Raw genomic sequence first — 12,703 nt, 5'->3', positions numbered from 1 at the left:
GCAGTTCCTTTGATACCATTTGACCCAAGCAGATGCTTTATAACTGTAAAATTCTTAACTGTCAGTTTATTGGTGGTTCCTGATCACCCATGAAGAGGTTTCTGGTTATTGTACCATAAAGTATAGGACAGAAAATGTAGAAATAGAGTAGGCCTGTCATGGGACGTATCATTTGTACATTATCTTCGTGGAAGGCAGCTTGTGATGTTTTTGTCATGGGACTTGTACATGGGATGACATTATTCCATCTGTTTCATCACTGAAATGATGTCAGGAGTCAAAATACTTATTTTTAAATAAAACATGCAATGTTCCCGCAGTGTCTTGTGAGCAACAATTCTGCTTTGTGAGCTACTGGCATTAAAGTTGTGAGCTACTGCATAAATTATTGTGCTCTGGAGCAATTTTTCCTGAGCTAAGACAAAAATGTGTGAGCTGGAGGCTAAAAATCTGTGAGCTAGCTCATGATAGCTCAGCTTAAAGGGAACATTACAACCTTACTTAATGCCTAATATTTTGAAACTGGTTATTTCTGGTTGGATTTTAAAAAGTATAGGTGAATTGACAATGGAAACAAATTTAGTGAGAAAAGTGCCATCAAATTATGCAAGACTGAGAATGAAGCCTTTAGAAATCATAATGCAAATCCTAAATAGAGTTACACTCTTCTAAACCTATTGGCTTATAAGGTGTAATTCTCCTTTGGATGTAGTGCTAGCATGTTATAGGTAGAGATGTGCAGTTTCCAGAAATTTTAAATGCCATGGGGAAAAAGTGTTTTTCTCTGGGGCTATTTTTTGGGGGATAAATTACTGGAAAAATGTTGTGAGGTTGAACAGCCATAGCAGTTTCTTACGTAGTTCATAAATTTTATTGAATTATTCCACCTTATAAGGACAAAAACATATAAACATACAAAACATACAAAACATATTTCTGTGCAAATACATATAACTCACAATCATCTCAACACTTTCAATCCCCCTCCACCTCCCAGACATCCTCCCAAGCACACCGGGAGTGACCAGAGTATAATGTTTTACTTTCCTCTTATTCCAACAACATACCTTTACTTTTTACCCAACTAAATATCGGTTCCCAACTCTCTTTACATTTTTGCATGTTTCCATCACATAACCTTGTGGTCATTAAATCAAGTTCCGCAGCTTCTGTAAGCTGAACAATAAACTCTTCCCTGGAAGGTATTTTTGGTAGCTTCCAGTATTTTGCATATAATATTCTTGCAATAGTTACAATATACATTAGCACCTTAGTTGTTTCAGGTGGGAGATTTTCCCTGCAAACATTTAAAAGATAGAGCTCTGGTGAGTGTCTAAGTCTGATTTTCAAAATCTTCTGGGTCCAAATACTAATTAAAGACCAATACTTTTTGGCATGTTCACATTTCCACCATATGTGGAAAATTGACCCCTTAGCCTTTCTGCATTTCCAACACTTGTCTGAGTAACTGGGGTAGGCTTTAGCTAATCGTTCCGGCGTCAAATACCAGCGATAAATCATTTTATACAGATTCTCTTTGTACAAAGCTGGTTTAATCAATTTTATGTTCCGTCTCCATATTTTTTCCCAGTCATCTATTGGTATGCTATAACCGAAATCTCTCAACCATTTAACCCAAGATTCTTTCACCACCTCTCCCTGCATTTTCTCCCTGAGTAGCCACTCATAAATTTTAGAGATTAACTTCTGATCCATTTGGATAATTTGGTCAAGGTCATTTAATTTTCTGGAAAAGCCTATTTCTTTATCTTTCTGATATCTTGATTTTATTTGGCACTTCAACCACCAATCCAGATGGTCCATTTCTTCTGCTCGGAGGTTGTTTTGTCCATCTAATAGATTTTGGTAGCAAATATTGTTCCAAGTGTAGAGATTCGGGTGAGTAGATGCCTCTACCGGTGATAACCATGATGGGGTATAAGAATAGAATTTTCTAATTTCTAACCATGCTCTATAAAGGGATCTTCTGATCTCATGTCTCCAGAAGGAACTGTTTTGCGGGGGACTATGGTACCAAAGGTATCCGTGCCATCCTTTCTCCAGACCTGCCCCTTCTAATACTAGTATTCTTTTATTTTTCAAAGTGATCCAATCCACTAACCAGACTATTCGACTAGCCATATGATAGAGGTTCCATTCTGGCAAAGTAAATCCACCTCTAAGTTTGCTGTCCTGGAGTACCTTAAGTCTAATTCTAGGTTTTTTGTTTTGCCAGATAAACTGTAAGATTATTTTGTTGACCCATTGAAAAAAAGACTTTGGGAGCAAAATAGGAATCATTTGAAAGAGGAATAATATTCTTGGCAGCACATTCATTTTGACAGTGGCTATCCTGCCCAGGAGTGAGATTTGTAAGTCTTTCCATCTGGATAAATCTTGTTGTATCTCTTTCACTAATTTCTCATAATTGTTTCTATATATATCTTTTAAATCTTTGGTCATTTGAATTCCTAAATATCTTACTTTCTTCCCCTGTAGAAATTCCGACTTTATTTCAAATTGGCTAATTTGCTCATTATTCATATTTTTAGTAAGAAATTTTGTCTTCTGAGCATTAATCTTAAGTCCCGCTACTTGCCCATATTGTTTAAACGTTTCTTTCAGATAAGCAATAGATATATTGGGATCTTCCAGGACACATAACATATCATCTGCGAATGCTTGAATCTTCAATTCCTCTCCCTTGATTTTTATTCCTCTTATTCTGTTTTCGTCTCTTATTCTTTGCAATAATGGCTCTAAAGTTAAGGCAAACAAAAGAGGTGACAACGGGCATCCTTGTCTTGTTCCTTGTGCCATTTCAATCATGTCCGACTTAATGTTGTTAAAGTTGATTCTTGCCTTTTGTTTAGTATAGATGGTTTCCACCAAATCGCAAAAGTTTCCTCCACAGCCCACTGCCTTTAATGATTTTATGATAAATTCCCAGTTCACATTATCGAAGGCTTTCTCTGCATCGACAAAGATAAACGCTACCTGTTTCTCTGGATGTTCTTTGTAAAATTCGATAGCGTTTAATAAAAATCTTACGTTTTGCCTCATCTGTCTACCTGGTATAAAACCTGTTTGGTCTTCATGGACAATAGTTCCTATAACCTTCTTGAGTCTATTAGCCAGAACACTGGCAAAAATCTTGTAATCGACATTCAATAAGGAGATAGGTCTGTAATTTCTCACTTCTGCTGGATCTGTGTCTTCTTTGTGTATCAATGAGATCAACGCCTCCTTCCAGGATGCTGGTATTCTATGATTTTTTTGAATATCCTCAATTACATTTTTGTACGGAATGAGGAGTTCTTCTCCACAGGTTTTATAAAATTCACTTGGTAGTCCATCTGGGCCTGGTGCTTTATTTGGTTTCTGCTGGTTTATCGCCTCCACTATCTCATGCATAGTAATTGGTTTTTCTAATTTTTCTTTTTGTTCTTTAGATAGCTTTCTCATCTTAGTCTTAATTAAATAATCATCTTGCCACTGTTTATCTATATTTTGACCTTTATATAATTTTTGATAGAAATTTTGAATTATTGTTTTCATCTCATCGATTTGTGTTATCTCTTTTCCTTCTTCATCTCTAAGTAGCTTTATGATTCTCTTATTTCTTTCCTTCTTTAATTTATATGCCAGCCATCTACTAGTTTTATTTGCATTTTCAAAGTGGGTTTGTTTCATCCATTTCAACTGTTTTTCCACTTCTTCCATTAGTAGTAAATTAATCTGATGTTGAATAGCGGCAATCTTTAATCTTATCTCTTCTGTGTTTCTTTCCTTTTGCTGTTTTTCTTGATTTCCTAATTTGAGGGTCAGTTCTTTATACGATTTCAGTCGCTCCTTTTTTCTTTCCGCAGTATATCTTATTGCGATACCCCGAAAAAAGGCCTTGAAAGCATCCCAAATAATATCCATGCTAGTGTCTTTGATTACATTATTTTGAAAAAATTCTCTAGTTTCTTTCTTGGCTATTTCCAAAAATTTGTTCTCTTTCAAAATCTGTAAATTGAGGGTCCAACGAAAGCTTTTTGCTGTTTCTAATAGTTTGACCTGTATCGGATTGTGATCAGCGTAGGTTCTGGGTAAAATTTCTGCCTGATGAAGACGTAGCACTAGGTCCGCCGACAACCAACACATATCTATCCTCGACCAGGACTTATGCACGGATGAGTAAAACGTATAATCATTGGTTGTTGGATTCTTGGTTCTCCACGCATCTATTAGGTTTAATTCATCCGCTAATTTTAAAAAAGCTCTAGGCAGATTATTTCGCAGCTTTCTTTTCTTCTGTTCCTCAAATTTTTTATCCTTTTCTGTATCAAAAACCGCATTATAATCGCCTATAATGCAGCAATTCTTTGGGTTAAGTTCTGTCAGTTTTCTGTGTAAAGCCTGGTAGAATTTTTCCAAATTCTCATTAGGGGCATAGATATTGACTAATGTCACTTTGTTGCCATTAAGTTCTATCTCTATTATCACCACTCTTCCTTTTTTATCCGTATAAAGGCAATTTGAGTGAATGGATTTGGATACATAAATGGCTACCCCTCTCTTTTTCTTCTTTGGATCAGATGAATGGTAGAGAACCCCTAGTTTCTCATTTTTCAGATATTTTATGTCTTTTTCTGTAATATGTGTCTCCTGTAAACAAATTATTGATGAGGAAGACTTTCTCAGCTGTTGAAAAGTTCTTCTCCTTTTTCCTGGGTCATTTAAACCATTAACGTTAACCGATATTATTTGCAGCCCAGGCTTAGCACTCATTTTGTCTGATCTATACTATCCGGTATTAATTTCTGGGTTTTTTTAGTTTTAATCTTCGTCTTGATTCTTTCTCTTTGCGGCCTCTGCGGAGCTCTTTCTTCTGAATTACTTTGACCGTCTTCTTCTTCTTGTTCATCCTCCGTTTCCGACTCTCGACTGCTTTTCTCAATATATTGTTCCCAGAATTCTTCTGCTTTCTCAATCGAGTTTATATTATGTCTTCTAGATTGATACGTAAAAAGTAATCCTTCTGGAACCAACCATCTGAATTGTATCGAGTGACTAATCAGCCATGATGACAATTTCCGATATTTCACTCTTCGTTGTCGAACTTCCCAGGGCACTTCTCTCAAAACCTTAATTTTAGCATCTTTCCATTTCAATTCTCGTTCTTTAGCTTTCCTTTGAATTTTCTCGCATGTTGTGAGATGAACAAATTTGACTTGAACTTCTCTTGCCAAATTATGCTGTCGTGTGTAATTTGATGAGACTCTCTTAACCCATTCGATTTCTCTACTTCCTTCCTCCAAACATTCTACATCCTCAGAAGACAGCATTTCTATTACTTTCTCCATTATGTTTTCATTCTTTTCTTCTGGTATATTTTGAAAGCGTAATATATAAGCTGCTTTCTCCATTTCTAACCTTATTACCCTTTCTTCTAATTGGGCCAAGCTTGCTGCATTGTCCCGAGTTCTGTTGGACATCTCTTTTTCTTTTTCCTCTATCTTGTCCACTTTGGCGGTCAATCTGTGGATCTGTTGAGTGTTCCCCAATAATTGTTTCTGAAATTCTTCAACCTGTTTATTAGTTTTTATTATCTGCCCCAATAAATCAGCTTTCATCGTCTCTAGTGCTTCTTGATTTTGTTGGAAGCCTTCCATCACAATATGTTGTAGCTTTTCAATGGCATCTTGATTTGTTCCCTCTGCCCCTGGTTTTCCCCCTCCCCCAGGGGTGGGTGGGGGGGTCGCTTGTCCAAGTTTTTTTGGGCCCATATCTGCTCCTAAATTAAATAGTTAGTGTTATTTTTAGAAGCTTCTTCCGTTTACAATTTTCAATCCCCTTATCCAGGAGATTCCTTCTATTAAATAATTTAGTATAATTACTTATTTCTAGGCCTCTATAATCAGCAGCAATTCAATTCCTTCAGCATTCAAATATAGTTCACTTCAGTTCATCCAATATTTAAAATCAATTCAATTCATTCCATACAGAAATCAAATAACCTTCTTTGCTAATTATTAAATCAAATTGTTTTCATTACTACTCATTCAATACCTTAATTTAAATTCTATTTATTTCTAATATATAATTACCTTGAATCCTAGTAGCAAATTCACCTTTAAACAGTTAATTTCTATTTCTATTCCAACTACAGCAAAATAGTTTTCTTACCAGTTAGTCACTATACTATTAACAAAAGTGTTCAGTTCAATTCTTTACCCTCTAGTAGAATTCAATTCAGTTTTCTGTCTTCCAGCTCTCTGCAGTCCAGTTCTCTACAGTCTAAATAATTGTCTCTTCTGTAATTTATCTCCTGTTCTGTTCCCCTTTTCCTTTTTATTCCAATTATTTCTATTTGTCCCGTATAGTCCCTTTATTTTTCTTGTATTCTTCTGTTCTTCTGTTCTTCTTCTTGTCTATAATACTGTTTATAATACTCTATGTGTTCACTGTCTATGTCCGCGCCGTTTCTTGCAGTATCCCAATCAGCTCCAAGAGCGCCTAAAAGCCCATCTTCAGTGGGGAGACAGCCGCAACAAAGCGTTGCTAAAAACCGTCTCTCCACTCTTTATCCAGTATGTGATTTTCCAATTTCTATTTCTTGGCCTCAGTTTATCCTCTATCCAGTAAAAAAGCTCACCAGCCTTGTATATTATTATTTTTAGTAGAGGACGCCATTCTCTCCCCGCCTCGTGGTTTCACTTTCAACTACAGCAGAGCCGCCATCACACTGTAATCCACACCGCGTCTTTCATAGCTCCCCTCTTTCGCTTCTATCTTTTCCTGTTTCTCCCTCCTTCCACCTTCAGTATCTTTCCCTTAAACACTTCAAACCACCTTCTCGACTCAACTACTTACTCCAACCATCAGCCTACTTGCTCAGTCCATCAATCTACTTACTCAGTCCATCTCTTCTTTCCCGAATACGACCTCCGCCGCCGCCGCCGCTGCTGTCCGCCGTCTGTCGTCCGTTTCTTTGCCCGGCCGGCTCGGTCTCAATTCTCCTACCTTAGTCTTGGCTTTAGTTTTCCGTCTTCTTCTCCTATCCTTGTACTCTAATTCTAGCCGTCAATAGTTCTCGCCATCAATCAGTCTCAGTTGCCTTTCCATCCCGCTTCTCTCCACTTCCCTCCGCTTCTCCTTCCCTCCATGTTCTTCACCTTCTTTTCCTTCGTTCTACGTCTCTCCGACAGAGCGCTCCCTCCGCGACCCACATGCAAGTTTCAAACTTCGATGAATCCTCTTGGAAGGTACAGTTATGTTTCTTCTTGTTGTTTCATGCGATGGATATGTATGTTATCTCCGTCTGCTCCCTTGTCCGGTGGCCCGGTTAAGCACCAGAGTGTTGCTGGGCATCGGCTTCAGGGGCTCATTGGATCTGAATAGGGAGCCTCCGCTACCCATCCAGTTTCCAAATAGCGCCCCAAACTGCGACGCGTCTTCCGACGCTTCTTTAGGGGGTACTTTCAGGCCGAAAGCCCCCCCAAATGCCCAGCAAATCCAAGCTTCTCCCGGAGCTCGGGAAAATGCTTAGCGACACCACGCCATTACACCGGAAGTCTCCAGCAGTTTCTAATTATTGACGCTTCATCTACAACAGCCGGTTTTAGTGGCTTAACATATTCTTACAAGGGGGTTGTATTTTATCAGCCCAAACAATATTTATGCCAGAGGTATTAAATGTGGGAATAAACATCAGGGCACATTTACTTCAAGAGCAGCCCTGGCATAGAGAATGACTGAGAATTCAATTTACGTTTGAATATATTTTTCCTAGAGGCCTCATGTAGACCAGGGGTGTCAAACATAAGACTCATGGGATGGAACTGTCTCATCTAGGACTCTTATTCAGCCTACAAGCAACTGGTGCAATGTAGGGAAGGCAGTTGGCTGCCCGAGGGAGGGGTCGAGTGGGCAGATGCATTAAGGTGTGTGTGGTTGAAGCTGTCAAGAAATAAAAAAAATGGGTAGAGGGCAGGGCTAATAGTGAGGGGGAATGGCAGCAAAGGCAGAGAAAGAGGAATGTTTCCCTCCTCCTGCCTCCTCTGACCACAATCCATCAAGGATTGATAAACCACTACATGAGGGCTCTGCCACCACCACACTAACCAGCTTCACATTTTTTCAAATTGTGACCATGAAGGCGATTGGTGAAAGTAGATGTGCAGAGCATCAGTTTGCTGACAAAGAGACTGGTGAGGGAGAAAGAAAGAGGAAGACAGGTGCATGGATTGGAAGGCATCTGGACTGTCTTGTGCATGTTTCTCTGAGGGGAAAGATGTCCTATGCTGGCCTCTGAAGCAAATGGAAGAGCAAAGGGGAAAAGGGCACCGGTGTTACCACTGCATGTCTGAATAGTCATGGAGTTGGAGGCAGAGGGTCACGGAGGATAGCAACCCCCCTTCTTCCCAGGTTGGGATCTGAGAGAGCCAGGTTCACACCCCCCCCCCCTTGATCCACCCTGTCATATGTGGGTCAACCAGGTCTGATCGCTCAGCCTAGCCCACCTCACAGGATGGTGGTTGTTGGTGGGAATGGGGCAATGGAGGGGAGAATCCAGTTTGCCTTCTCAAGATCCTCGGAGGTAGGATGGCAGAAGAGAGTACGCAAGAGCAAGAGATAGATTGTAGCCATGCTCAGCTTCTGAGGGGTTCATTTCGGGGGGGGGGGGGGTTGCTGAAAAACTACTGCATTTACTTGCAAGAAAAATTATTCGACTCCTAAAAGTGTTCTCTCTCTCTCTCTCTCTCTCTCGCTAATTTGTATGAAAATGTAAGATAGTGTCTCCCCTTTTATGGTATCCCTTGTAAAAAAATAGTCTTGCATATGAGTAAATACATTATTGGGGCCTTTGTGGGTTCCCCAGTAAATAAATTGCTTTCACAGCTCAGAATCTATTGCTTTTGTTTATATTTTGATATTGATAATTGCCTGTGTCCTTTATAAAGTTTATATCTCCCAATACCTGGCACATATGACCCAGCCTGACAAAGTGACATGTCATATCTGGCCATTATAATAAATTTGATACTTTATGACTATGTAAGGAGACTTCTTGCTTGTTGAATCAGTGTTTGTGATTCAAACATATGCCCTATAACTATGCTTGTGTTAGGATATGTTTTGTTTTAGCTAACCTCATGTTTCCTCCTTGTAATCTACTACTGAAAATTACTTCACATACGTAATCCATAGCCACCTTGAACAGGGCTCTGAAGAGTCAGCATAGGCGTATCCTAAATAAATAGCATCCTGTAAATAAGCTCTTTAGACAGGGTCTAATGTCTGTTCAGAAAAGCGTATGCCTTTGGATATATCTGCATCTTATTCCTCATCCACAAAGCTCTGCCTATTTTTCCATTAAACAAATAATAGTAGTTGGTGCCAATTTGGTTTAGTGGTTAAGTGTGCAGACTCTTATCTGGGAGAACTGGGTTTGATTTTTCTACTCCTCCACTTGCAGATGCTGGAATGGCCTTGGGCCAGCCATAGCTCTCATAGGAGTTGTCCTTGAAAGGGCAGCTGCTGTAAGAATTCTCTCAGCCCCACCTACCTCACAGGGTGTATATGGGGGAAGGTAAAGGAGATTGTGACCGCACTGAGACTCTGAGATTCATAGTATAAGCTGGGATATAAATTCAATATCATCATCATCTTCTAGTTTCAGTAGCAATAACATAGATGTAAACAGTGCAGTCGTAGATAGAGTTACACCCTCCTAAACCACTTGAAATCAGTTGACTTAGAAGGGTGTAACTCTGTTTAGGATTGCACTGATGTGTAAATTGTACTTCCAGGACCAAAACTGTGTCTCAGGTTTTTAGAATAACATTTTATAAGAAACAATATTAATCAGAAATATCACTACCTTTATGTTGTAACAACTAAAGGAATTTTTTGAATGTATTGTTTTATTTTAAATATTTATTTTTCTCATCATCCCAGTAAAGGTTGAAACTTGTTTAAATAAGTACTTATATTGTGTAGTGGTAATGGTCTTGCTGGTATCACAAAGGTGATCTTATTTTCAGCTTCTCTCTTTTTTCCCTCCCTTTCCTTCTATAGTTTTGGCAAGCGTTCTGCAGGAAGCTTCAGGCGTGGCTGTGAATGCATTGTTTTAGAACCATCTGAAATGATTGTGGTAAGCATAAACAGATCAAGATTGTGTTAGCAGATATGGATAAATACTTTTTAATATTTTGGATTTTTTTTCTTTGTCTTTCTCAATTTAAAATACCAGTGCATTTTAAAATATGTACCTGATTTCTTAATATAGTTTGTGATCATCTTTGTATTGGCCTGCCATATTTAAATAAATGAACGTGCAATTGATCAGTGTAAAAGAATTAAAAAGACAGGATGGGTAATGGCTGAACCTCTCATTGGACAATTTAGAGAAATTATACTTATTTGGTTATTATTGCCAAAATAGCATACCATATCTGGTGTTGTGAAAGATTTCTGCAGTATGTTTTGGATTTTGCAGCACTCTAATTTATTAAGCTCTGCACTAGTAAATTTAGCCATTCACTAACAAACATCCCTCATACAGGGTTTCTTAAACCATAATCAATGTAGTTGATAACAGAATAGTTAAGGGAGACTTTTGCCCAAATTCATAATACATAGTATTTTTCTACTATCTTGTATAGAAGTGAGTTTTTGTTTACATCATTCATATCCTATCTTTCCGCCCAATTGGAATTATCAAAGTTGTTGTAAAGGTAATTGGAGAATCTGATCAGTGTATACGAAAAATTAAAGAGCTATGCTATTATGGTGTAACTGTATAACAGAAGGAGTGTATCTTCTTAAAAGAGTAGCTTGAATCACACCTAATAGACCAACATGTTTTTGGGGGTATATGTTTTTAGTAGTCAGTGCTCCCTTTGTCAGAACATCGATTCTCAAAAGTTTATATCCTGGTAATTACTAGCACATTAGAAATAATCATGGGTACTGTTTCCCAGCCCCCCCCCCCCCACACCCGCACATTCAAGGTACTGTTTGTTTTCTTATTTCATCAGCATCTGCATTACAGTTCTAGCAAATTCTTGAGAAGTAGCCATGGTAGGCTTTTACAGTAAAAACAGGAGAATTGTGGAACGTTAAAGATTATCCAGTTTATTCTGACATAAACTTTCAGAAACTATAGCCTGCTTCATCTGTCGCAGTGTCTTTTAGTCCAGAAAAGTTTATGCAGTAAAGAACCACAATACCACTTGGATCATCCTTTCTAAAGCTGTTTTTCTTCAAGCTCTGTTTTACTCCAGACAGATCTCTGGGGGTGGGGGGTGCATATTATTTCTTCTGTAGGGAAACTGCTGATTATTTGAGTCTCTGATGTTGATTTTCCTCCGTGGTATGGAATCCACATGGATTATGGCAATCTCATGAACTACTTTACAGTCTTAGACACAGATATAAGATTTCTCACAGGAGGTATTTCCCCCAAGTCCAGTACTTCTCCACTTAAGTGGAGTGGTTTCCCTGGTTTTTGTCTGATCTTTTTCAAATTTGCTTTGCTTCAGAGTTTTTTGGGGTGGGGGGGTGGGGGAGGGATTGCAGCAATGTTTGGATGGCTGCTGTGTGCGTGGGAAAGTTTGAATTTTCCTTCTCCTGTCCATTCAGCAGCCATTTCCCCCATAATAGCCATTTTTTCTCCCAGCAGCAGAGGGTCTTTCTTTCTTTCTTTCTTTCTTTCTTTCTTTCTTTCTTTCTTTCTTTCTTTCTTTCTTTCTTTCTTTCTTTCTTTCTTTCTTTCTTTCTTTCTTTCTTTCTTTCTTTCTTTCTTTCTTTCTTTCTTTCTTTCTTTCTCCCTCTCGCTCTTTCTTTCGCTTTTTCTCCCTTTTTCTCTCTCTCTCCCTCTCTCTCCCCCGCTCTCTCTCTCCCTTTCTCTCTCTCTCTCTCTCCTTCTTTCTTTCTTTCCTCCCTTTTTCCCTTCTTTTCATTTAATAGTGTTATACCAAAATATGAAACAGGTTCTCTGATTTCCCAGCTTTTGTTAGAAAAAAATCTCTGGCCCATTTCCTTGGACTTCAGACTGACTTCAGACTGGCTCTTGATGCATATTTTTGTATAATGGTATCAATGAAATAATAAAAGCCCTTTCGTCTTGGGAAAACCGAGCAACCCACCCACTAGGTGGGTCTCTGGTGCATCAACCTCTACCCTGTCAAAAGTATCATTCAAGAGTACTTGCATACCATTGGTTGAGTCCATTCCTCTCTCCCACCCGAGTGGCTGTTGCTAGCCAGCAAAGCTGATTTTGTCAGTAAAAGGCAATCAACCTTAGTTCTGGCGCTTACTGGCTCTCTCACTCCCCCATTGATGAGCCGCCAGTCACACTGATTCACAGAAGATAGAAAGAAATCCTTCTGTTGATTGGCTGAGGGAGGGAGGATGAGGAAAACAGGCAGGGAAAGGCTTCCCTTGATTGACTGAGGACTCCTCGCTATCCTCCTCTGGAAAGGGGGGAAAAATGGCATCCTTTGGCAACAGACCAGATACACAGAGAGAGATACAGAGGGAAAGCAGGACACAGAGAGAGACTGAAACCTGAAGTCAGAGAGGCAGATAAAGGGAAGGAGATAGGGATGTCAACTCCAAGTTAGGAAATTCCTGGAGATTTAAGGGGTGGGAACTGGAGAGGGTTGTGACCTCAGACAGGTACAATGCCATTTCCTCCTGGGAAACCACT

At 39.0% G+C, this 12,703-nt stretch overlaps 1 protein-coding gene across 5 annotated transcripts in view; it reads left to right on the top strand.

The window, feature by feature from the left end:
• RAPGEF2 (Rap guanine nucleotide exchange factor 2) overlaps nucleotides 1–12,703 on the top strand; it is a 252,297-nt gene that overhangs the window by 103,444 nt on the left and 136,150 nt on the right. For all 5 annotated transcript variants that reach the window (XM_060246577.1, XM_060246578.1, XM_060246579.1 and 2 more), the window contains exon 5: nucleotides 10,069–10,144. In XM_060246577.1, the coding sequence (XP_060102560.1) occupies nucleotides 10,069–10,144 (76 nt within the window). The remainder of the gene's footprint in view (nucleotides 1–10,068; nucleotides 10,145–12,703) is intronic.

This window comes from Heteronotia binoei, chromosome 9, assembly GCF_032191835.1.
Source record: "Heteronotia binoei isolate CCM8104 ecotype False Entrance Well chromosome 9, APGP_CSIRO_Hbin_v1, whole genome shotgun sequence".
NCBI lineage: Eukaryota > Metazoa > Chordata > Lepidosauria > Squamata > Gekkonidae > Heteronotia > Heteronotia binoei.
Note: the sequence above shows the minus strand (reverse complement) of the source record. Positions and strands in the feature narration are given on the sequence as shown.